The following is a 27,869-nucleotide window of genomic DNA, read 5'->3' on the forward strand; positions in this document are numbered from 1 at the left end:
GCGTTTTATTCAATTTTTTTTTTTGAAAAAGCGAAAGACAGCTCGTTGGTAGTGCTATCGAAATTCGAAAAAACAAGTTGAATTGAAAATAATATTGAAGGTTGGCGGAGTTGTGGCCCATCCCCCGGAGTGAGTTTTTTTGGCAGAGGTTTGCGGTGAACGCTCTTCAAGCCGAACCGCTCAACTGAAATCAAAAAAATAAAGAGATTATTGAAAAAAATGTATTGTGGTGTACTTGAACGGATTGGTTTCCTAATAAATTTTTTTTTTTCTGCAAATATAACGTGTTAATCAAAAAAATGAGTTTTGTGGTGTTCAAAATTTTAAACAAAAATTCATCGCAAAGAATAAAAAAAATTGAATAAAAAAGAACCGTTCAGTACACGAGAATGTAAATACAAACAATTCAAAAAAAATTGATGAAAATCGGATGAATAGTTTTTGCGATATCACGTTCACCGCAACGGTACTTTTCGAACAACTTAGTTTCAAGATAATTGCGTTTAAAGTTTTGTGTTAACTTCATACGCGGAAGAACCAGCGCGCTGCGAACGGCTGTAGTTAGAAATCTAGAGCTCCGATCTGGATGAAATTTCGCACAAATATTTTCAAAGATATGTACTATCAGAATATTCAATACAATTTTTTTCTATTTTTTGAGTTCTAACTTTGTATATAACCCCTTAATTCCTAAGATCCAATATAATTACAAAAATGTTCTGAGAGTGGCGAAATACTTTTGCATGAGCACAGCGAAAACTCGAATTGTCGCACTACCATTGCATTGAACAAAAATGGCAGATTCTACTCTAAGTAACGGTTTCAAATGGGTAGGGCGATAATAGAATCAGGGCGAAAATGGGCTTCATACCCTATATATGATCTCACACAAAAATGTGTTCGAATTCGAGCAATTTATTGTGTTCCCGAAGTCGGTTTAAGGGTTTTGAAACTAAATGTCTTTGTCTGACATATATTAAACTGGCCCAGTGGCGGATCCAGGCGGAGGGTCCGGGGGGTCCAGAACCCTCCCGAAAATTTTCTACTTGTTAAGAAATTTTAAATTAGTTTGTATTTTATATTAGATCCAAACTCAAAATCTTTTCAAACCAAATTTGACCACCAATACTGATTTTCTTTAAATGAGGTTTTTACGTATATTGCTTATTGTATTATCCAAGATTTTGAAATTATTTATTCAACACAATAATATTTATATCTTCTTACCTCACATTTAATGATTTTTTGTGAACAAACGAATCGTGGTTTCATTTGACAAGGGCCATTTCACACAATTTTTCGTCCGCCTTTGTCTGGCGGCATTGAGGATATGTTCATATGTTCGAACCCCATCCAAGAAAGATTTTTAGTATTGAGTCGATCGCTCCATAATTGACCGGTGCGAAGGCTAGGGTTGTTTGATAGCATTTCAACGGTTTATCTTATAAATTATAATATATTTTAATGCTTATGCAATATGTTGAAAAAAATTATTGTTTTGGCAGATTCCAATTTTTTCTCAAAATCAGTTCTAACGTAAGCTTTACAAAGTTTTAGGAAACCCTACTGGCAGTTTTGAGCAGCCCCATCAAATTCGTACCCATACCTACACTGGCTGGCCAAGATGCCGTGGTTGTATAGATAGTCTGGTTTGACCAGTTTTTTTCCCCGTGGTACCGAAGGGGCGGCAAGTGGGAAGCCCCATAGCATCGACACACAGCCATACCCACAGGTCCACATTGCTATTACCATGGTCTCTCCGGCTCTCTTGTTTCAGAAGGTAAAGGTGAAGCGGCCCCACACACAAACACGTCGGTCGCCCGAGAGAACCCACCGTTGCTTGCTGGCTGCCATAACACAATGTTAGTTTCATTACTACACCTTCGCGGACCGCACCTAGTTCTGATAGTAGTCCCACAAATTACGTTAATTTGCCCCGAAAAACTCACCCCAAAATCGTTTGAAAGTAGTTCATTCTATGGTGGGTACGTGCTATGAACAATCGTGAGTAGTTGCGTTTCGAAAAGTGTCTTTTTGGCATCCGAAATCATCGTCAAAGTTCAGTGCTGTTCGCAGATTCAAATCTCTTGACGCGTAAAGCTTTTCTTCGACTTACTTCGACCGTGCTTTTGCTGTTCTTCCCAAGTGTCTGTGGCTACCTTCTTAAGGTATTGAGGTGCTTTTATCCACTGCATAAAATAAGCAGCAGTTGGAATGTTGTGTTGATTATGAAACCTCACCGTTTCTTTTTCGTCTGAGCTGTAGTGTATGTATAGTGCCTCACATGGATGGGAAATTTCTGAGTGCGTACTGACGAAGGGCTTGATGGGAACCGCTGCTGCAATAATTGCGTTGCAGCTAAGAAACAAACAAACATTGTCTTCCTAGGAAAAGTGGTTTTATCAGTAGGCCACGATAAAGGCACCGAATGTGTGAGTAAGTGGAAAAGTGAAAATTGTTTACATTAAGCTTGGCTGAGAGGTTCTGTCGTTTGTCATATGTGAATCATAAACCACCACCGCCTGTTCCCTTCGGTTGGCTGCAACGTGTTCGGTTAATTGCATTGGGAAACACATCGACAGGGTGTGGATCCGACGCTGCTATGCTGCTACTGAAATAGTGAGTATCGCTTTATGCTATTGGAAGGCTTCTCCATCCGACTCGAATCGGGCGAATGTGGTTATAGCTAGTTATAGGGTACGTAGCGTGTCTACGAGATGGCGTCAGAGTGTCGTCGCATTACTCTGTGAAACTGTGCTGATTCTTTGTTCAAGCAGTCGAAGAGCTGTTGACCTTGTAAGCGCCAGTTGCCAATATGATTCTGGTCGTATAAGTAGATACACTATTGGTGATGAATGAGTCATTCGCCATCCCTTGCAGCCGAAGGGTAGCGCAGTGATTGTATGTATGTACCTATGTTTCGCAGTGAGCAATGGAATGATATTCAAAGACGTTCGACTACAGCGGGGATGAATGGAATGTAGGTTAAATCGAGTACGTAATAGTATTTTCTTAAATCTGATGATGGATTTGGCGCATAGGTATCGATTGTATTTTGGTAGATGTAATAATGTAACCCATTGAGTTGTTAATACAATTGCCCTGAGAGATGACTATTATACATTTTTTTTAACTCCGTGGTACCCCGTACACAAATGACGTAGCTTTTTTCGGCGATCTTTGACCCCGAGCAAACGAAAAGCCCATAATACCCCCATGCTCATGGGGTTTGACATGGGTTTATCTTGAAATGGGTTCAAACCATGAAAACACCATCACCATGGTCCGGTAGATCCCATATAAAATACCATATGTTGGTATATTTATGGGTTACAGAGACAATTTTATGGTGTCTTGATGGTAGTGAATTTTGGCACGGACCATGTTTAAAGTCTTTTCAAGAGGCTATGTAGTGTTTGAACCCATGAGTATTTGCTCGGGACCCCTACCTCCCCCCATTTGGTCACAAAATTCCAACCTCCCCCTCGTAAATAACGTAGCATTTTGTTTCAAATCCTTGATTTGACTTGCGCCCTATGGCTATAAACTTTTCATAACTTAATTTTATTAAAATCAAGGTGAAGCATAACTCCTTGCGACTTGGATGAGATTGCGAATAAAACAAAATCGTTTGTAGTAGAAATGTACTTGAGCTTCAAGTTGGGCTTCCAGACGAACCCCTTCGATGCAATTTCGAACTTGCTAGACTAGTTATGTAGTATAATTTGGAATCACAGACCCAGAGACGGGTCGGAAAAGCATTTGTATCAATATTTCAAGTCTCAACGAGGCTAGTAGATTAAATGCGTTAACTTAAAATCTAAATATCAGTTAATTTAGAACGGGCAATGGTGAACACTCGCCTGACGAAGATGCAGTATTCAACTGTTTTTGGACAATAACTTCAGGTAGATCTGATGCATTTACTTGGGCAAGCAGCCGCTTCATGCAATGCAACATGCGTGTCAGCGGAAGAAGTCCATTACCACCCAGCTATACAATGTTGAACGCAGCACTAGTTCATGGAGTTCCTTTATATATCAAGAAATGCTCAGCAACCGACATTTGTCCTTATCGTTAATAGAAGTAGAGATGGGAAACCGAGTGTCTGGGGATGCTCTCAAGGTGGTGTGCTGTCACCACTTTTATGGAATCTTGTCATCGATGGCTTCTTGAGTAAAATTAATAAGCATGAATTGCTGACATATGGTTTCGCCGAGGTTTTTTATATAATGAATAACGGCATTCGCATTAACAATTTTTTTAATTTGATGCAGCAAACCTTATGTGTTGTTGAGCAATGGTGTCTTCATGTTGGACTATCAGTTAATTCAAATAAAACATCAACGGCTCTGTTCACGCAACGAAGGGTTACGGCTGGAGCTCGTCCGTAGGCGTTCTTTGACTCTGAAATGATTGTCAATTTAAGTACGTTGAGGTACTTCTTAGTTCGAAACCTACACAAATCTCTTTCCCGGCGAACTATCGGAAAATCATGGGAACTCAAACCCAAGTACATTGTTTTCACACAACAATTTCTAGTCAAATGCTGGCATGCAGATGGCTGATGTGGTGACAGAAGGGAGAAATCCCAACAATTCAGGCAAAACTAAGCCGTCTTCAAAGTGCTGGTGCGTTTACGATAACACCTATTACTGCACTTCTGAACACTAAACAACTATATATGTTTCTGAAACAAGTAGCTTTCTTGTACATACCATTTTATGGTTATTGTACTCTGGAACAGTAACCTTATAGATCATGCAATTGGTCATATACATTTGTTCCTCCAAATGGTTACTTGGAATCAGTATACACTTGCTCCCAGTGGCCTTACTGGTAGTTTTCTGTTGGCTGTATTAAGCGACAATTTGAAGAATACGTAGTTTTATACACTCGCTCTCACTCTAATGCCCATTAGCAATCCTTTTTGAACATAGAGCTATTCGCGCTCAGTTAGAGATAAGCACAACGCTCTCGAAAAAGATCGATCACACACTTTCACACACAAAAGACTTTGTTAGTATTTGGTTTCGTATCAATTTGCTACTCACGAAGCTGACAGAGATTCCCTTTCTGTGGGTTTGGCGTAGCATAGTTGGTAAATCGATTGCCTTGTACGCAGCACACGTGGGTTCGAGTCCCGACCTCGCATATAGGGTTAGAAATTTTTCATAAGAGATTTTTGTAACCCGAAGAGGCGAATTACCTTATGGTTAAACATCTATAATCGAAATAGAAAAAAATAAAAAAAAGATTCCTTTTCTTCTACACCACCTCGCATTCCTCCACCCGCGACACGCAATCTTATCATTGCTGCGCTTTTTTGTTCTATTCTCTTCTCCGCTGCTATAGATAACTCATGACTTAACACTTCTACCAAAAAAATCCGACCGTTACATGCCTAGATTACAACCGACAAACATCTATTTACTAAAAACGCCTTTTTACTACTCACGCTATAACAACACACATTCTTTGAGTCATCAAATGATACACGAAAAAAAAATTGTTTCCAAAATCGTGCATAAAGTTCTATTAATTCTAAAACAATTACGATTTTACGTAACGGAAATCGTACCATGAACTTAAATCATGTGTTTTAGAATTATGTTTAATTTCTCGCCAGTAACGCCTACACAACTCTTTTATTAGTTGAGACATTTGTTTTTGTTTTGTTAACTTCAGTCACGGTTTCCGTCATGTCATCATCAATCGATTTTCTGTACGTGAACTATTTCACGACTTTAAGAATATTATTCATAAAACCAACTAGAACGTGATTTTATTCATAGATTTAGGAACTGGAATGTGACTATACGACATTAACTGATTCATGATTTATTACAACTTGAAAATGATCAGGTTTACGTGGTTGTGAAATAGTTCACAAAATCAAATATTATTCATGAACAATTTCAATCATCGTGAACTAGTTCGGTATTCCTAATATATTAGTCACAATTCAATATTCGTGCTCGTCAACTATTCAAAAAATCAAAAGAATTAATGTATTTGTGAACTGGTTCATGAGATATATTTGTCACGAGTGACCATCCAAAAGTCAATAATTCTCATGTATTCGTGAACTAGTTCATGATTTCTAGTATAATAGTCATGACGTGAGCCGATTCATGATTCCCAGCGAATTAGTCATGAATGACCATCAAAATCTAAAAATATTTATCATGTATTCGTGAACTTATTCACGATTCCTAGTACATGATTCACAACCTATTTTGAGTGCTTGTGATATTTAGAAGATATCCATGACCCTTTTTAATGTCATGTAACTCTGAACATAGTCATGAATTTTTCACGTAAACTATTTCACGAAATATACGTGAAAAATTCATGACCATGTATTTTTCATGAAATATTATATAGGTCCACTGCTACTAGGAATAAGTGCGAGCAGTAGATATTAGAAAACTATTAGAACTAGAGATGGCCGAGTTTCATTTTTTTCGAACCCGATCCCGACCCGAACCCGAAAGCATGAAAATTTAGAAACCCGAACCCGACCCGAGTCCGAAATTATAAAATTTGAAAACCCCGAACCCAACCCGAGCCCGAACATTTTAAAACTTAAAAACCCGAACCCGACCCGTACCCGAGAATGAAAATTTTGAAAAACCCGAATCCGACCCGACCCGAGAATTTTAAAATTTGAAAACCCGAACCCGACCCGAAAGTTTAAAATTTGAGAAGCCCGATCCGAATCCAACTTGCTACGGAGAATCAACCAAAGATCTCGAAGATTTTTAATTCTGGACCCTAGGCTCATCAAGTAGAATCACTCGAATCTGAAGTAGCACCATACGCATTGAGTTATATCTGCATATGGCAAAACAAATCACTGCTGAGTAGAATCCGCATTTATATTTACTATAGTATATATTGAACGTCGAATTTGTAATGTTCTGAGAAACTTATAAATCGCCGATGTCTTAACCGGAAATTAAGTTAAATCGGCGGCTAATTCATGGGGACACAGAAAGCTTAATGGTCACAATTTCCAACAACCTTATCCGTCGTACTTAACCAAAATTTCTAATTTTTTTTATCAGAAACCATTCCTGCAAGGCAGTTTCGTATAATTTATTACATGTATTAAATTAAACTATGGCAATTGACAATTCGTATTCGACAGTTTACATGACGTCACCCACGTTACTGGTTGATACGGTCAAACCTGTATCGAAGGACATCAATCAAGATTTTCTGACGTGTACTTGATGTCCATTCATTAGCGTTAGGACGATCTATGATGGGGTATCTAAGTTATTTTATGCTTCAGATTATACGGTAAGCGCGCCAGTAGAGATGCTTCGACATCTCCAATGGTGCTCTCGGAACGACTCCAAACTTTTAAAAATCCGTTAATGGCTTCAACAGAACAAACAAAATTTCTGCGATCAATTCCTTAAGTTCGTGGAAATTCATGTATTTTCATGAAGGAATCTGGATCATGCAACAGCTCAGCCCGGGAACAATCTGACAGAAAGTTTCATATATGTACCACTGATTTGATAGTGGTGCTATTATACCATCACCATATGAGTGTCATGAACAACGGAACCTGTCGGAAGTGAAGCTAGGTTTAGGTCTGATGGAACAAAGACAGTCTCTAGAAAATAAATTTGGCCTAAACTATCCGCTTTAAAAAAATGCGCCCTTTTTAAATTTGATCCGCCATAATGACACCAAAGTACCACAAAATTTGTGAGTTCAAATCCTTAATTTTCCGTTATAGTTTATTTTAATTGTAAGCAATCTTTATCATAAACCAATTTGATTATTAAACTTCCGTTAAAGCAGGTACAGTCTATTTGTTTCATTTGACCAACTTAACAATGCTTGCTATAAGGTTTGTTTGGGGTACAAATGTACCCCACAAAACCGTTTGCGTTAGTGTTTTGTCATGTGTACATAATTAAAAAAATTTATTCTATCTTTTTTTAAAGCAAAATATCGATACATAGTAAGCGAGAAACTTGTGTAAAATTGTATAAGTTCCAACTCAGCCGAATAATAGTATATGTTATTTGATACAACAAAGCACTATAGCAAAGTAACTAGAAAATGCGCTTGGATTGGTATCGTAATTTTTGCTTTTGCGTAATAAAGAGGCAAAACACATTCGTGAATATGATTTGTATATAGTATGCAAGACGCATCATTCGATTCGTTATCTTCTGCAACCCAGGCTCTGGAACATACTTACTTTATATACACGTACAATGCACCGGCTCTATCTGTTCCTTCGACGCCTTCCTGTTTCATCTCCGTTACTGCATATTGCTGTATTTTTAACGTATTTTAAAGACTTGTTCTATACAAAATGAAATATTACATAATCAAATAGTCAAAACGCGAATATTTTTAAACAGGTTACTTTATGATTGATTTTAGAATAAGACTATCCAATTTAATTATAAATTTAATAAAAATTAGACATATTAGAGCGATTTAAATTCTGGGGTACGAATGTACCCCACAAAACCGCTTACGTAGAGAAAAAGTCGCCGCGGCCTAAGTATCGGTTTTAAAGTTCCTGTCGAAATTTATATTTCATCATAGAAAGATGAACCGATATTTTCCGATAAATTCCTGTTGACTTGGATTATTACTAATTATCATGAATAATAAATCGCAGAGATTTTAGATGTGAAACACGAATTGTTGAATTCTCTCTCATGAATGTTTGTTTAAAAAATTAAATAATTCAGGCAGTTTGCGAGTCTGAAGAGACGAAATTTTATGCAAGAATGAAAAAATACAATATTTGAGCACCAGAAAATACGACGAATTCTAGCGATTCAGAGGTGCTAACATTTGGTACGGTTATATGTGTCATACATTCGTATCACGAAGTATAATTCACTACTACAAAAAGACTGTCATGAAATGGTTGGGTTGTTTTGTTCAAAATCCGAACCCGACCCGACCCCGATAATTTGTAATTTGAAAACCCCGAACCCGACCCGAGCCCGAAAGTTAAAAATTTCAAAAATTCGGACCCGACCCGATCCCGTGAATTTCAAATTTGAAAACCCGTAACCCGACCCGAACCCGAGAAGCTTTAATTTACAGAACCCGAACCCGACCCGAAACCCGTCGGGTTCGGGTCGGGTCCGGGTTTTGGGTCCAAAAACCCTACCATCTCTAATTAGAACATCGTTATTCATTGGAAGTCAAATTACTGAACGTATCAAATTGGAAAGAGAGCTCAAGAATAAAATATGATAACGCGCATCCCGATCCTGAAATTATGAACATAAATCACCAACCAAACATTCTAATGTAACGCCATGTATATTTTTGGGACGAACTAGGTTTTTGAAAACACAAATAGTTTCAAAAATACTAGGTGTATTGTTCATACTTTCAGGAACTTGGTCACGATTCAGTTCACGAAATCGTGATTTTTGACCTTATGAACGGATTTTTTCCATGCATATATAAGCCATGATGAGTGTGATGATTGAGATCTCGATTCATCTCTATATTGCTTCAAAAAATTTCCGATATTATATTACACAAGTAAACACAAGTGAACACTAAGAACAATTTGGGAGCTTTTTGCTCACAGTTCGAGAGCGAAAAAACAGATGCATTCGTGCTCCCGATGATTCGTTTTAAGTTTACAAAGATGGTTCTATGTAGGAGGGCCGAACCGGAGCTGTTGTCTACTGACGTGAAATGAGATTAGATGAATCCCGTTCAATCTCCTTTGTGAATTCGATTACGGAACGCAAATATATGTTATTGTTCTTAATCCAGTGTGGTAATGAGCTATTTTCTTTATCAGTCAGTAAACATTATTCTTTCTGAAGTGAGAAATCCAGTTTGTTTACTGTTTTTACTGTATTGCATTGTTATTTTCCATTTCCAAACCTTTTTCTTTCGGCTTTTCCCATCAGAGAAGTTACGATACAACATGCACAACTAGAAAAAAAATCGTGTAAATTTTCGTTTCCTGACCATGACATATACGAGCTTCGAAAACGGCATAGTTTTACGTTTGATTTTAGTTTTACATGTCGTTGAATTTTGCGAGTCACGTAATTTTACTCCACATATTGTTTAAAATGTTTAAGGGTGTTAATTTATGGCACTGCTCATGGAAAGTACATCTTTCATGTAAAATTGAACAGAGCACGATTATATTTCGTAATTTTGTCAATTATGGTTTGTTCGATTGTGGCAAGTTTGTAATTACCTTAACGATAAAATTCAGATTATTTTTGTGTGTGGTAAGGCACAAATATTTGAATTCGAATCGAGTCAATTTATTCTGACTCCTGAGCTTACTAAAATCTGTAGGTTTTGTGTTTTTATGCACATGGTTTAAACCAATTTACTCCTTCTGGAGCGGTCAAACAGAGCGAAAGAAGGTGTTAAATGATTTTTTTCCTGGATCAAAATCAAACGGCTTGATTGACACATTCCCCACATTACACAGTGGTTTTTTCGCCAAAAGCGCGCAAAAATTTATTTACGCAAAAACAGTAAAACGTACAGCCTTTAGGATGTTTTATTATGATCCAAGACCTTCATTTTACTGATATAGTTATAGTGATTAATCCCCCTTGAAGTGAAATATTTGGTACAATTTTTTTTTCATGGTATCAAGGACAAAAGCAGAAATGTTAATGAACATGCTTTTGCGAACATTTTTATTGAGGACCAAAAAGTAGTACACTCGAAGTTATTGACCGTTGCTTGTAAATGGGCCCTTAAAACTTTTATTGAACATAACTATCGTAGATATAGTAATCTCCACACCTTTTCTAGAGACTAACTCATTTTTGCGGAAAAAAAATTAGTTGAAAAGTCTTTCTTACAAGAGAATCAATCACGAAATTCATAGCAGAAAATAAATACCTCGCTATTTTTCATGAGTAGTCCGAAAACACTATTAACGTAAACTCAGTCATTTCCACGTTAGGGACCATTCATAAATTACATAACGCAAAAATTGCCCAAAATTGACTCCCCCAAACAATAAATTGGTGACAATTTGTAACAAATTGTCACAAATTTATAGACCCCCCCCTCCCCTATTACGTAACAAATTCCTTGAAATTGTTTTTTCTTCGGTAAAAACATGTTACGTAATGATCTAGCTTACCGCCCCCCCCTCCCCCCTACGTCACAACGTGTCACAACTTGTTGAATCCCCTCCCCCCTAAAAGCGTTACGTGATTTATGAATGGTCCTTTAACAACCAATCACCGTAAGAAACACTTTATTTTTCAATAATTTCCAATTTACTTTGAAAATACTCGAGATAAGCCATAGTTGTCATATAGAAAGGTGCCCATTTTGGTAATTTAAACCTTTTTATGCAACATATTGAACATGTCAGAATGATATTTAAAAGATATAGTAATGAATTGGCTTTAAAAGGATCATCCACAAACAGTCAGCAATAATACCGAAGATATTAAAAATAATGACTTTGTGTCTTCGGCAAAGTTGTTTGCAAATGTTTGCTCTACAACTTTGCTGAAACACGCAATTTTAATATATGCACTTGTAAGAAGGTTGGTAAATATACCTCACTTGTAGGGGTCTTAATCATTGAAATGACAACACCATATGAAAGGGCTTATAATGACTACAAATTCATCCGAAGACGTCAATAATCCAAATTTAATGATTTAGGCGTAATTAATAGGTCGCACAATTTTGGCAAGAAAAACCACTGTGCATTATTCAAAAAATTGTGGTATGCTATATTGTCTCGTAATTTTCTTGGTAGAAAGGAAAAAGGAGGGAAAAACACTACTAAGAAAAAGAAAAATAACAACACAACACAACCACAACACAAAACATTGAATAGCCTGAATTCTTCACTTCTAGAGGAATAGTGAATCCTACTGATGAAGCTCGGATTGGGGAAGGAACAACACCATATTCTTAAGTTTTCACTCCCTGCAAGTCTATGTCGGCAAATCCAAAAATTTGGATAAGATATTCGGATTCACAAAAATCACATTAATAATATTCAGCGCCAATTCTTTAACATTTTTGAACTCAACTCCGGCAGAAAAAAAATTGCTTTAAAAAAAATTGTAAGCTTCGCCAAAGCATGTTCGGAGCTGATCTTGTGCTTTATCCAACTCGTCAGCAGTAGATCTGACTTTAGTATTTCTACTTCATTTCATCGGTAGCTAGCAGACCATCTTAGCCAACATACTAAATACTATACTAAATCCGTTAATTTCACATTAGTGCGAATTGGAAATTTTCTACTTAGAGAGCGAATCGGTTTGAATCTGAATTGTGAATGTGTGTAGTGCAGTTTGTGTAGTGGATTCGGATATTGAAAAAAACACACGAAACAAGATTACGAACTGTGCAACATTGCTTTCCATCAACCGTAACAGATCGGTTCAACCTGTGCAAACTCCACCAACATTCCAACTGAACTGCTGAGCGATTCATTAGAATACTTCACTGACTGAAACAGCTTGTCTATAATTTAAAACCAGTCCACTTCCTGTGCGAGAAGCTTGTTTTGCTCCTATTATCCGGTGCTGCATTCTACCCGTCTACAGCCTCTGATAATTGCACGTCCGATCGAACTATATCTACATGCCCTTTCGAAACACTCGTCTTCTCGGACGGTCCGAAGGGCACATGAATAACGATGTAAAATATAAACATAAGCTCATCTCCGCTTGATATTCAAACCAGTTTTAAAACCCTATCTCTCCCTCTATAGAAACTTCTCCTCAAGGTCTGAACGCTGCATGAAAGCACTGTTCCCGCCAGCCACGGATTGTTTTCCGTTAGAGAGTAACTCACTCATTAATTTGAATAGGATCTGGTTCTTCGCAAGTTGTTTCTAGCAAATAATCTCGATTTGAAACATATTTAGAGGAGTTCGCCGACACGGAATGTTGCCGTTCTCTTCTTCCTCAGCCAACTCTAGCGAAATGTTTGTCTTCTTGATAGCATCAGTAGGCTGTCAGTAAAGTTCAACGGTTTTCGGCCAAAAGACATGGATAAATAGAAACGATTCGACGACGCTGTTGGAGAAGGCGGTACGCCCCACGCTCAGTTGTGCCTGGGACTTACCCTCGGCCGCGCAATCGAGTTTGCCGGTCGACAGACGGTTTACTGGTGGAAGACGGTTTCCAGTTGAGAGATCTTCAGCAGAGCTTTTATTCGAGCATAGGGTGGTTTAGCGGGTTTGAATTATTTTTTTCAGCTAATGTATTAATTTGAAACTCATCTCAAAGGTCCTAGTAAAGAAGCCTGTGGAACGCCTACAAAAACTATCGCAGTTTTTTTTATTATTCGGATTTTTTTTTAATAGTTTCGAAATAGCATTCCTTTATTTCCCAGCAGATCTTAGTTTCTCATACTAATAACACTGGCAAACAAATAAGATATCTTGAACTTGTGGTTATAAACTATTTGAAGATCAGATTTTTTATTCCAAATTCAAATAATTCACACACTATTTTTGATTTATATTTAGATACACCACACCGGCTCCATTGGGCAGTTACTTTATACCGTCTTTCTTGCTCGTTATGTTTTGGTCTCACGTAAACCGTCTTCAGCATTTTAACTGGAGGATTCACCCAACCGTGCTGCTTTATTATTTTGTTTTTACGTTTATTTTTCTCACTTCACTTTACTCCAACATACCTACTACCAATGCATCCGCCAAGCAAAGCACGAGTAAAATGAAGAGTGAAATGCCAGAAAAAGCTCACAAAGCATGATCCATGGTTGTCGTCGCCGCTACCGCCGCCGCCGTCGTCGTTGCTGTTGTTACTGCAGCTCTAAAGTCGGTCGGTTTCCCCTTTGCCAGTGCTGCTGGCCAGCAATCCCACTCTGGAAGGCCACGCTCAGCCGTTAGTTTAAGCAGTGAAGTCGTACAAATCGGATCGTTTGATTGCTGTCCGGTTTTTGGTTTGCGTTGCTCGGCATTGGTGATCCCGCTGCATACGGTTGCACTTCGCGAGTTGTTTTCTGTGGTATGGTTTAAAAAAAAACAACTATTTGTTGATGTACCTTTCGTTGGCAGTTGGTTGCATTTGATTGTGTCGAAGAAATTATCTTCTTCTGTTGTACAGCTATGTGAACGAGCGTTTTTACTATGCTTTACTGGTGTTATTGATTAAACATGACTGCTGTGAACAGACCAGCGAACGTGATGTAGTTACTTTCACGCTGTGGCAGTGAATTGATTGAAAAATGTGTGTCTGGTTGTGGGCGCGTGTCGAAATATGCAAGTTGAGCGATTTATTTTGAAATGCTAAATAACGGCGGATGAAGTTATAAGCAAGATCCTGCAGATATGAAACGATCAGGTAAATGTGTTGCGCAAGTCCTACTATTACTTATCTTTATATTTTATCATGTTCGTTTGTCTTCTCCATATATCAAATCGGAAATAAACCTCTCTACCTTAATTTCGAAAGAGGTAACTGTTGTGAAACTGTCGCACATAACAGCAATTTTCGCCGTTTTTTATGCAATTACTTACCGTACTTCCTCTTCCTCCGATACAAATGTTTTCAAGAAGATGCTGACGTTTGGTCATTGTGACCATTGTGTCACAACATTTAACTGGTTGGTCGCCAACAACGTCCGGCTTGAAAGTAGCTATGTACCAGCTTAATATCTCCAAATGACGTGCTTCTACTTGTGATTATCACGGGCATATCAAGTAACTTGCTTTCGTTTGACTTTACTTTCAAAATACAGTGCATTGTTTTGCTGATGAAAATACAAACTGTTTCCCACGATGTGGTTAGTCTAGTTGGCGCCGGTTGGTTGACGCAAGTTGTAGCACTTTTTTAATGTAGAGTGTAATCGTGCATAACTTTGACTTTTGTTTCAAACATTTATGCATTTTCTGACTTCTGAAATATTGTGCGAGTTTTGTTTGATGTTATTTTAATTGACAGAAGTGCTGTGTTAGAGCCCAATTATTTTGGCTATTGTCTAATAACGTTCGATTTTATAATGAGAAAGTTGAAAAATATTTTGCCAGTTCACGGAAGTTACGGTTTTACATTTAAAAGTGCCTGAAAATTGCCGACTTCTTTACTAATATGGAAAATAACAAAACAATAATAAAATATTTTCAAAGCTACAGTAGAGCCACACTCAAAATATTTTTTTCTCATTTTAATCATATTTACAATTTACAATGTAAAATTTATTCAGCCTTCGTACTTCAACGACGCTGAATCTCTGAATAAAGATTCGCCATTTCAATAGTGTGTTTACTATTTATTTGTCAGTGCCATTCCAGTCGAACACGAGATCTGTCAGAAGCACTAAATTTGGTCGATCGAACAGTTGGATCTATGGATTTGAAGAGCTATTGAACAAGAACCTAAGACATACCATTCTCGAAGTTAAGTTTTTCGATGGTCGTAATGCTGTAAAATGTGGCGATTTTTGCTCTTCGTTATTTTGTTGCGGACTAAGCGAAGAATTATTGTTACTGTTCTTAACAAGTCTAACCAATTTTGGATATGTAATCCCCGCAAACGTATCATGGACCAAGCACGTTCTCGTAACGCCTTGGTCTCCGTCGAGTCCGTAAACCAAATGGAGATCGAGGAGCTTAAAAAAACAATTCGCAATGGCATATTAGAGGAATTAAAAGGATATTCGGATAAACTGCAAAATGTTCATCAACGCTATACCAAAAACGTCAGTTGCTGGACCACGGCAACTTTCCTTTAATTCTGATAAAAGAATGAGAGACAACGATGATACAACCTCCAATCTTTCTATGCTGCTACGAGGTGATGCCGCTAGTTGATTAACCCACTCGTGCCCATTTTGTTTGCGGACAACATCGTTTTTCAACAGCTATAACTTTTCATTGGGGCTAGATTTGCTCACAAAAACAAGTAAGACTAATAAATGTGACTGTTGCCTTTCATTTGAGCATTAACAGTTACCACAATCATCTCTAGAACCGAAGTTATTGCAATTAGTCTGATTGGATTCCGATGGAGCAGTGCTGCCAGGGACAGTTTACGTTGATGATGGAAAATGAATTTTTCATATATCTTCGGTATGGTGTAATATTATTGAAAACTGATAAAGCTTATCAATTTGGGCTGTGTTTGGCTATGTTTTTCACGCAATTGGACTATTGTAAATATTCTAGGAGAATTGTATTGAGCATTAAGAGGTAAAAATTGAGCAGCTTTTAGCACTGCAAGGGACGCACCTATCTTTATGAAAAAAGGCTTTCAATGTTTCTTGATCCCACCGTTTTCAAGAAAAAATAGTTTTAAAACCCTACATGCACTAGAAAAAAGTTGGGCATGAAAGGGTTAATATCATCCATTGCTATAAATCGTGAAGTTTTGGTTGTATTTGACAGGAATTTCGCCCGACGTTCTTGATGAAAGGGTCACCAAGCTAGTGGCGGACAAAATCGTAAATTCGGACAAAACTGTCGTAAAATAGGTCCCTCGTGGTAGAGATCCTAGAACGTTGAATTTTGTCTCCAACAAAGTTGACATGCCCACGGATCTCAAAGATAAGGCTATGATGACGTATAGATGACCAGCTGAGATTGCTTATCGTGAGTTCGAAGAGAAGTCCAGAAAGGTTTTTTTGGAAACCGAGTGCGCCAGGCTCAGCAACGATAGCCTCTGCTGTTGTTCGTCCCCCTACCAACTAGTTACATCGCCTGGTTTACATCCTATATTGCTTGTTCCTGAAGTTGTTGCATATTTCGAGCAGTTTCTTTTCGTTTATTACCCGAACGTGAGAAGACTAAGAACGAAAATACAAGAATTCAATCTAGCGCTTTCTTCTTGTGATTACGACGTCATTGTTCTAACGAAAACCTGGCTGCGCGAAGACATATCATACGCTGATCTTTTGTTGAGCTACGTAATATGTCGCTGCGACCGCAACCCTACAACCAGTCTACTGCATCGAGGCGGTGGCGTTCTAATTTCGGTAAAGAACATCTTCGCAGGTTCGCAGGTTCTGTATATATTAGCTGTGTTTTCTAAGGCCAAATAGTGATGCGAATATGCATCACGCGCACACAAGTACCGTTCAAACAATTATAGACAATGCTCGACAGTGGTCGCTCGATAACGATCTAAAATGTTACCTTTCTATTAATGTCGCATCGAAACAAGAAATAGCTGTAACAGATTCTATGGTTGCAGGCGGTCTGTAACAGATCTGCTCACTGACGAATTTGAACGGGAGGATCCTCGATCATGCATTCGCAAACAACACGGATATCGCAGAACTGTCTGAACCTGCGACTGCTATTCTCAAAGTCGATCCCCACCGCAAACCATTTGTCATGTGGCTAGATGTACGTACCAACACTGGATATGATTCTTTTCGCTCGATTGTCGACCTTGATTTTGACTTAAACAGTTGCAGCTTTTCCAAAATCTCCGCACTAATTGCCGCTATCGACTGCATCGACTTAATATGTTGTAATAAGCGTGATGATGCAGTTGCATTGTTCTATAGCAAAGTATATAATGTACTTCGTTCCATTGAAACAAGTCAACTGGAGGGTGGATTTCAAATACTCATGGTGGAATGCTGAGATTCGCCGTTTGCGTAGTGCCCTGCGAAAAAAACGCAAGGGTTATTTTCGCAAAATATCAAACAAAATCAATCAAAATCAAAACTACTCTTCGACGAATATACTGCAATACTAAACTGTCTGGAATTTTGCCTTTAGCGAGTTTTTTACGAAGGCGTGATCACCCCGCAACAATTTGGAACATCGACAAAAAACAATCCGGTAGTACTCCCACTGACGTTTTTATTGGAAACGCAAAAGCGCAATCTCCAGCTGATGCCGTGAATCTGCTTGCTGATTTCTTTCGCGGAGTGTTTAGATGCGACTATACCGTTCCTTTAGATGAGTATTTGGAAACATTGCCATCGTACAACATAAATCTTGCTTGTCCCGTTGTAAGTGAAGCCGACGTCGTGAAGGTTCTGGCTGATGTTGATTCGCCGAAAGGGCCTGGTCGTGATCATCTCTCGCCCACTTTTATAAAAATCTGCGTATACGTGCTGTCCCCGTATGTCTCGCCGAAGGCATTATTCCTATCGGCTGGAAAGAAACTGCAATCGTTCCCATCCATAAGGCTGGAAATATTCACAACATCGAAAACTTCAGAGGTATTTCACTATTAAACTGTCTCTCCAAAGTTCTCGAAAAGCTTGTCTTCAACGTCACTTATGCAGCTGCGATCCACAACTTCTAACATGAGAGCTCACATTTCAATGTTGTTTCCCACCGTCAAAAAGTTTCATCAGGTGGACGCAATTTATATCGATTTTTAAAAAGCATTCTACCAGGGATATAATGCACCTCAGAGCAAATAAAGAGAAGAATAAAAAACGCTCTTTGCACTATTCATACGAATTACCGCTCTTCTCTTTTACAATAACCTCTTCACTTCGATGTGTGTTGCTCCCATACGTGCATTCTACTCTATGGCTGCACACCTCAAAGAGTAGAAATAAAGAGGCTCTTTAGTGTGAATCTTAGTCCCACGCAAACGGAAGCAGAGAAGGCAACCAAAAACATTTTAAAAACGTTCTTCCTATCAAACTTTATCTGAATTGTAGTTTGATCCGCCTTCCTACCTGCATGCCAGTTAGGGTAAACACAAAAAAGTAATTTTTCAAGGTGACTCTTTAGGGCCCCGTACACGAGGCATTAGTAATGTCATTACTGAGCTGTAATGTCACTTTTAATGAACGTGTAAGGCGAGTAATGATGGAATTCCCATACAATTCCAGTAATGACACTACTTAGTAATGACACTTTTATTGCTCGTGTAAGGGCCCCTTTTGAGCGAAATTGTGCAGCTCTTGGTGCACAGATCTTTCTCTTTTTCGTTTTCAAGTTTCTCTTTGTGCGGTCGTTCTGCACATCGCAGTGTTTTTGTGCTGCTCTATTTTTCATTGGTGTATTTCGCACTTTGTGGCACATTGTGTGAGCAAATAACAAGCTTGCTTTCTTAAAGTACTGCACAACATCGCACCGGTGTACCGCAAGGCAGCCATTTGTTCCCGATTATTTTTATATTATTTATTAACGATATCTGTAGTAGACCGGCAACAATTTTGACTTTTTTTCGGAACACTGTTAAATCTAACAGCAATTGGCTTCACATAGCATTTGTCGAATATGAGCTATTTCCGAAAATTCTAGTTCACTCACAAGAGTTTTGCAGTTTGTATGTGAAAATATATGAAAAATAGGCAATATAAACAATAAATTCAGTACAAAGTGCCAGTGTCATCTCGTGCATCCCAAAATCTGCAAATATATAGCTTAAGGTGTAAGGATCAACATTGCCGAAGACTGCAAATTGATCCGATTTTGTAGTAAAAATATATTATCGCATACAATTATGTGTTACCTCTCTTTCTCGCACATGCTTAGAATAGGCAATTTCAAAAAAATCGTTTGGTCTTCAAAGTTAAATAACTTTGTCGGGGAACTTTCAATCAATATGCAACCTTCAACAAAGCTATTCGTTATAAAATAAGCTATGCGGCCAAATTTTTTTAGGTATAGAGAGTTACTGTGGAATTTTTGATTTAATTTTAAATTTTTATTTTCGAGTTTCCATATATATTACCATAGAAACTTCAAACCTCTTGTGGGTGAACTAGAGCTATCAGAAAAGCTCATATTTTGCATATGATTTGTGCATCCAATTACCATTTGAATTAGCAGTGTTCCGAAAAAAAGTCAAAATTGTTGCCGGTCTAATCTGTAGTTGAATCAAATATGAGAAATTGCTATACACTTGGCGCCGTTGTGCTTCAAGAAGATATCTGTATAACCCAATAATGGTGCGCGTTTAACGGAATGGAAGTCAACGTTAATAAATACAACGTAATTAGTTTCGGACTCTTGCTTACTCCAGGAAGCAGACCCGTGCGCAAGGGTAGGGTTTTGGGGGTTCAAACCCCTCCCATCACCTGTTCATCGACTTTAAAGCCGCATATGACACGGTGGACCGTGTGGAGCTATGGAAAAATGATGGACTAGAACGGCTTCCCTGGGAAGCTGATAAGACTGATTAAGTCTACGATAGATGGTGAAAGGTGTTGTGTCAAAATTTCGGGCGGCCTCCCGGGTCCGTTTGAAACACGCAGGCGACTAAGACAAGGCGATGGGATGCCCTGACTGCTGTTCAAAAGGTGTAAGGTGTAATTCGAAGAGCGGGGTTCAACGATTTTCGCGAGGTCCAGACAGTTCGTGTGCTTCGCTGACGACGTGGACATAATCGGTAGAAACAAGGAGACGGTAGCAGATCTGTATACCCGACTGAAGCGCGAAGCAGCACGAGTAGGACTGAAGATAAATGTGTCTAAGACGAAGTACATGCTGGCTGGCGGAACCGATCGCGATAGGGAACGGTTGGGCAGTAGTATTACGATCGACGGCGACGAGTTCGAGGTGGTTGACAAGTTCATCTATCTAGGCTCATCGGTGACTGCGGACAATAACACCAGCCGGTAGATCAGAAGGCGTATTATCTCTGGAAGTCGTGCTTACTATGGGCTCCACAAAACTTTGAGATCCAGGAAGCTTCACCACCGCACGAAATGCGCCATGTGCAATACACTGATTAGACCGGTGGCACGGGCACGAAACGTGGACAATGCTCGAGGAGGATCTGCAAGCACTCGAAGTCTTCGAAAGAAGAGCGCTGAGAACGATCTTTGGTGGTGTGTAGGAGGATGGCGTGTGGAGGAGAAGGATGAGGCACGAACTTGCGCGACTCTATGGTGAGCCAAGTATCCGGAAAGTAGCTCAAGCTGGAAGGGTACGGTGGGCGGGGCATGTTGTGAGGATGCCGGGCAACAACCCCACCAAGTTGGTTTTCACCTTCAATCCGGCAGGTACAAGACGGAGAGGAGCGCAGCGTTTCCGGTGGCTGGACCAAGTGGAGCAGAACCTGGCGAGTATGGGGCACCTGAGAGGTTGGAAACAAGCAGCAACTGACCGAGTAACGTGGCGGAATATTGTGGAACAGATTAAATCATGATAATATGATGTACAATCAGGAACTATAATATAATATAATATACCCCTCCCATGAGGGTTTCGATTTACTTTAAAAAACTTATGAACTTCCTGTTCAAGAAACAAATATACTGCAAACCGTTTTGACACATAAAATGTCATTGAGTTCAGTCACTCTAGAAAAAAGTTGATAAAGAAAACAAGGAAAAAACCTTGCGAGGGCTGGAAAGTGATGTATGTCAAGTTGGTCGGCTTCTCCGATTAATCGGTACACGTTTTAAGAAGTTTCGAAATTAGCAACAGTTGCAAGTAGACCAGCTCCACAGCAGATGTCGGCCAGCGGGCTACAACGGGGAATCAGGAAGAAAAACACAAGGTTGTAGAAAATCGTAATCTAGAGATCTTATCTGGAGAAAAATTTCACCGCCGATGATCACTCCGCCAGAGTGGCTGACAGCTAAGTGGATCGTACATATGGGCATCGGTATCAGGTGAAATACCGCCGCCGAGGAATTCTCAGATAGCAGATAAATAGGAACGAGTAGCGTCAAGAAGAATAAGAAACCTTACGAAGGTGCTTGTGAAGAGATGTAAATCATTATGGTCGACAGCTCCGGATCTGTTTGAGTCTCACCAGGTTGCAGCAGACCAGAGCAGGTCAGATAAAGCGTGAAGGTTGGACAGCGAGCAAAGAAAGCAGCTATGGACAAAAACATGAACGATTAACATACAACAATCCCTACTGAAGTAGTGCTTAACGGTTGCCCCAGACGGATGAGAATTGGGGGAAACAAGAGGTTTAGGTTTAGTCAGCAGGCTTAGCTACTACAAACCAATCCGAATCTACTACGAGCCAGCTGGCAGCAGTGCCTGTTGATGATTCTTTCTCGATAGCAAACATTTACTGAATCCGTTGAGCTAAGACTATTGGTACACAAGACTCGGCTCTCCAGGCCTAAGAAAAAATCTTAAATGTTTGAGGGTTTCTATGCCTTCCTTTTAAAAGAAACGTAAAACAATCAAAACCCTCCCCTTGACAATTTTCTGCGCACGGGCCTGCCAGGAAGTTATAAATACAGCCTACAAGGAAGAACTGTTGACAGTGTCGACTCCATCCGTGACTTGGGGTGCTCTTCGACAGGAAGTTAAGCTTTTCCGACCACATCATCGCGACAACTGCATAGGCTTTCGAAATGCTGGATTTCTTAACGCAGAACACCGCGGATTTCGATGATTTCTACGCACTCAAATAACTTTACTGTGCCCTGATCACAAGTATTCTGGAGTTCGCTGTGCGAGTGTGGGTACCATACCATACCGTGCAATGTGACCGACTAGAACGTATACAAGGATGTTTCGTGCGATTCGCATTCAGGAAACCTCCATAGAATGATCCAGTTATATTGCCACGTTACACCAATGGATGTATGCTACTCGGTCTGCAGATTCGCAATATCTTCCTGAAGAGTTTTTGTTTTCGACTTACTGTAAGGTAATATCAACAGTCCAGATCTTCTGTCGAGCGTTAATTTACATGCGCCTCCCCGTGTTCTTCGTAACCTCTCTGTTGTGGATCTCTAGACACCGTACTGAATATGGACAAAATAATCCACTGGAAAGCTGTTGCCGTAGATTTAACGAAGTTTTTTCATAGTTCGATTTTAACATTTCCCAGCACAGATATAAGTTATAATTAAGAAATATTTAGTTTTCAAAAGTGTCAATAAGGTGTATACCGAAGATTAGAAAAAAGCAACTTTCAGGGTGATTTTATCATAATTAGACACGCATTTGGATATCGCGGGAACTCTCCAATTTGCACAAAATGAATTCAAAAAAGTATACTTAGAATGCCCCGATCGATTGTGGCGATAGTTTGTGGAGGAAAACCCGAATTTTTCAGCAGAATAATTCCGCAATACTTTCCTCAAAACGAAACAAATCCTTTCTCTCATTACGAAACATCGATGGCTTGGAATAATCTTGGTGGTATTTTATCTCAGTGTGTATTTTCAAATGGACGACAATTCGATACAGCACTTCAGCTAAAACAGTAATTCAAGAAGCATGAGAATAAATCGACATTTCGGTCCCACAATCATTCGATGATTCAATTCCACGACGTTTAACAGATCTTACTAGAGCTTGCCTTGGCATAGCCAGAAATTTAGTTTGCGGTGAGGGGTTTGATGGAAATCGTTGATTTTTCGAAAATGCTTCAATTGAATGTAGATTTGATAAATGATTAAAAGCTCAAAAACATAAGCACAAGAATTAAAATAGAACAGCTTTCAAACCGTCCCAGATTATTTTTTTTATAATATTTTAATAATGTCAAAGAATGTACACTGCAGAGGGTCCTTTACTCCGAAATTGTCCGAAATTGGAATCTACTGAAAGTCCGAAATTGGAATCTACTGAAAAGATTTTGAAAAACACACAAAAAAGCTCAATTCCAGGCCCCGAGAGTAGAAGACCTCCTTGAAGCGGAATAAATGTTCGAAAACTTTTCTTACGGTAAGGATCACATCGTTTCGTACCATCAACTTTTATAGTTTACGAACATCAAAGAAGTTTTTCAAATTAAAACAGCGCAACTTTTGATATAATTATTTAATTGATTACTTCTCCTAGAAGTAATTATGAAGAATTAACTCTTCATAAAATAGCTTGACACTTGGTTTTCTCAGCAAAGTTGTTGATAGCGGAACCAGGGGCTATTAAGACCGTGGGGGTAATTCAGACCTCCTCGACTTCTCAGAAAATCGTAAGACTGTCTGACTGTCGTACATATTCATAGAAGCGCCATTCTGAAACATTTTGACAACAATTTTGACAGCTGTATCTCAATATGCAGTTTTTTTTAGAAAGAAGATACAAAGTGTTTCAATTTTTCGCCATCCTCAACACAAAAATCATTGAAATGGTAAACCGTGATTAAAGTAACAATTAAAAGAGAAAATTAAGAGTTAAGTGTTTTGGAAGGCTTCAGGTTTCTATTTTATGCAATGATTTTTGTTTGGGTGAAAACACAGATGTTTTCAAGGCGCTCACCACTTTTGTGATAATGAGCGTACGGGGCTGTTCGGACCCCCTATTCCATCAACCACCATTCAGCGGCTTGCGGCTGCACACACGATTGCATACACCATAGCAAAGATGCGCCATGATGCGCCAATCTATGACAGCTATGACTGTCCAAATTTTTTAAACATTTTAGTTTTTTCTGCTCCTTAAGGAGTTTTACCAATAAAGCTTTCAAAGGTAAACACAATTCGATCGTAAAAAAAATGAAAATTGACTCTTTGAATTGCCTTGTAGGGAGGTCCGCATTACTCCTACATTGTAAAGGGGAGGGGGTAGAACGTAGAGTTTTTCATAGCGTCGCCTAGCGCTGCCGTGGAGTGGTGCAAATGAATTTGTATGGCTTCAAAATGTAGCTTAGGTTTCAAACTAACAATTAGGACCTTTGACTGATAAAATCTTTCACATCTATCCACCTAAAAGGGCGATTTGCTTAGGTAGGTCCGAATAGCCCCGGGTTTCTCTATTAAATTATGTGTATTAATTTATTTCATATAATTCGTTTGATTAATATAAGTAATTAATCTCTTAATTTGGCTCAATTTAATCCATTTTATTAACTTGGTCCTCTTTGGCTTAAGAGGGTGTCTTGCGAGCTGCTACGTGAGATTTTTTATAGTATGTTGAGTAAATATAAGTTCAAAAAATGCGCAAAGGGCGAATGACTCATCGAGGTTAAAGCCCCAATAAACAATACAATACAATACGCAAACGATATTACGAATCTCTTGTTGTTTTCATGTTCAAAAAATCCTAAGGAAAACACATTTTCATGAGCCACTGATAAGACTCCCTTACTACAGACCCATTTACATTGCCGAGTAATCTCTCCATAGGTATTTAAAAGAATCCAATTTCAGGGGCCCTTCGCAAACTTTCAAAAGATCTCAAAACGCTGTGCGAACCTTTCCAAGGTCGTTCATTACGGAAATGATGATCTGTCCTACGGATGATTGAGCACACCCCGTTGTAAGCTACTGTGCCCTTGTCTTATATGTTAAGGTCAAAAAGTGGCTTTCCACACAGTAATTTAATACCGTTCTCCACCAGTCTACCCAACCTACATCAATACCTGCCATAAACTTACAATCTCAAACATGGTAATTTGACTAGCTTTACATAAACAATGAAACCTTACCACCCTACATATGTGCCTTCATATGTGCCTTAATAACCTAATGCAGTTTGTTGACTCTACTTTCTACGACGATTCCAAGTCACTGTGCAGTTCATTCGCGGTGCTAATGCAAATCTTCACAAACTTCGGCGGGGTAATTGAGAAGAAATTATCAATTCCCCGCTCCTCCCTTTCCCAGACCATTCGCAAATTGTAGTTTATTTCCCCTTTGTTTTCACTGCTAAATGGGTCAAAAGCTACTCTCGGTGAGGTTGTAAACAAAAACCAGTGCTCTATCGAGTTTTTTTTTCGTTTTATGCTGATTGTAGGCTGGAACCAAGCACCTTAACCTATTAAAAATAATGGAAGATATGGAATGGAACGGGTACAGCTATCTCTTCGTCGGATCTTGGATGCTTTCTCCAGAAAAAAAATTTATATCCTACATCTAAATAAGCAAAACGGTTACAGCGCAAATTACGATGCTTTGAAACGTGCAGCACGTCCTGCACTTGACAATCACATGCGTTTACAGTTTATAAATGTTATAGCTGTACTGTCGATTTTAGTGTAGGATGGGGTAAAACACAGCTGTAGGATTCCACGATAATAGATAAATTATTTTATTTGTAAAGAAATTGCAATTCTCTCTTGTGATACAATGATTTGCACATGCACAAATATTTTAGAGTGCGTTACAGTGCACTTTGCTCCAAAACCATTATCCAAAGGTGCGTCATATTCTATAGGCATATCTGCATATATAACTGGTTTAAATTTATGCTGAACAAGTCGGGTTTAATGTTAACCATCGTAATGTCTCGAATGAGTCATTAGTGTACGTAAGAATAACTGTTAATAAAGATGCCGCACATTTATATGCGTTTAAACTCTTCACGGTGCATATTTTCTATCGCGTGACTCGCCCTCAAATTACACACCGTTAAGGAAAGTAAGCATTCGGTTATGCTCGAAAAAATTGCGATCCCTGGACGACCTCCCCGAGCCCGTGCCTTAACCGAGCTCTGTGTTTTACAGTAAACGTATCCATACTAATCAAACTAATGTACGTGTATTTATCAATCTACTTTCAGAGAATCGAAAGCTGACTCAGTACGCGGTGGTACCCAGCGAATGTCCCAGTCTAGAGTGATACGCGATAATGAAACGACGTTCCACTATAGAGTAGTAACGAAAAAGTGCTTTTGTTGCAATAATTGAAATGAGTTAATATTGGTCGACAAACTAGTGCCCGAAAGAAAGTCAAACGAAGAAAATGAATCGAAAATTCGTCGAAAGTGATATAAATTTCAATTCGAAACGACCGATCGCGACCGGCTGCACGGGAATGCTGTCTCCTAAGCGACTCTGTTGGAAGAACCGATGGAAGATTGCCAGCCTGCTGGCGGTAGTTTTAGTGTTAAGTAGTGTGACGATTTGTCAGTGTCAAGAATTCGGTGAAAGTAGTCTCGATCATCCGGATCGTGACTTTGAGCAAATTTCAGTGTTGAGTAAGGAAATTATAACCAACCACATACCGAGCAGCGAGAGTGGGGGTGACGAAGATGAGTCACGAAATCAGTTCGAAAAAGTGCCCGTTGCGGAAGAAGGTGTTCTCCACTTCACTGAAATCGCGGGGGATGTGGTGCTTGGTGAAAAAGTACTACGGGCGGCTGAGAGTCCGTATTCGCTGAGGACCGATTTGGAGGTCGAGCGGCGGGCGAGACTGATCATCGAACCGGGTGTCACGATACACTTCGCACCCATGGTTGGAATTACCGTGCGAGGTTCGCTGGTAGCGTTGGTGAGTTAAACAAACTCGTAGCATTTAATCTTATCTTATCGGTGGCGGTAGGAGTTGGGCCCGGCTGTGGACCTGGCGAATGTGTGGATGTTTTGAAATTGATACATTGTGTGTACACAGCACCTGTCTAGGTTTGAGAGAAGTCGGTGGTATGCGGCTTATCATTCGGCGTGCGGTTCGTTATCTTTTGGTGAAAACAGGTGCACCTAGCCTTAATGTGATGTAGGGCGTTGTATTTGTTTGTTAAAGTTATTCATAGTATTTAACACGGACTGTTCAGTTTTCAGAACTGATGTTTAACTTTATAATCTTAGATTGTGGACTTCAATGGTAACCTTTTGTATCATAGTTTATGTATAGAGTATACAGGGTGTTAGCCAATATTCATGATATCACACGGAAAACTAATATTTTTGAAATTGTGAAACACAATCAAGAGTTGATTTGATAAACTAAAGGACTACTTATATATGAACATATTAGCTATATTACCCATGATCGCATAGTTGTCCCGTTTTCTATGGGATTTCCTATCTTTATGGGACATATCAATGCGATCATGAGCAGTATAGAAGTTGTTAATTTAATTGATTCCGTATTTCGAGTTTGTGAAATCATCGTAAAAGATCTCATTGTTATTGTATTGTTGAATATTAAAAATCATCAATCAAGCAGTTATTTTACTTAGTTATTGAAATTCGCGTAATTTATTTATTTCCCAAATTCAGAAACTGGTTCCTCAAAAAAGATAGCCAAATAGTTTTTCGTAGATCTTATATTTATTTTATTCTAATTACGCTTAAAAATTAACTTAGTGTCGG

At 39.0% G+C, this 27,869-nt stretch overlaps 1 protein-coding gene across 2 annotated transcripts in view; it reads left to right on the plus strand.

Moving 5' to 3' along the window:
- The first annotated feature begins 1,880 nt into the window (after positions 1-1,880).
- LOC131678238 (protein bark beetle) overlaps positions 1,881-27,869 on the plus strand; it is a 79,047-nt gene continuing 53,058 nt past the window's right edge. For both annotated transcript variants that reach the window (XM_058958230.1, XM_058958232.1), the window contains exons 1-2: positions 1,881-2,619; positions 26,339-27,048. In XM_058958230.1, coding sequence (XP_058814213.1) covers positions 26,521-27,048 — 528 coding nt within the window. In that variant the 5' untranslated portion in view covers positions 1,881-2,619; positions 26,339-26,520. The remainder of the gene's footprint in view (positions 2,620-26,338; positions 27,049-27,869) is intronic.

Source organism: Topomyia yanbarensis, chromosome 2 (genome assembly GCF_030247195.1).
Source record: "Topomyia yanbarensis strain Yona2022 chromosome 2, ASM3024719v1, whole genome shotgun sequence".
Lineage (NCBI taxonomy): Eukaryota > Metazoa > Arthropoda > Insecta > Diptera > Culicidae > Topomyia > Topomyia yanbarensis.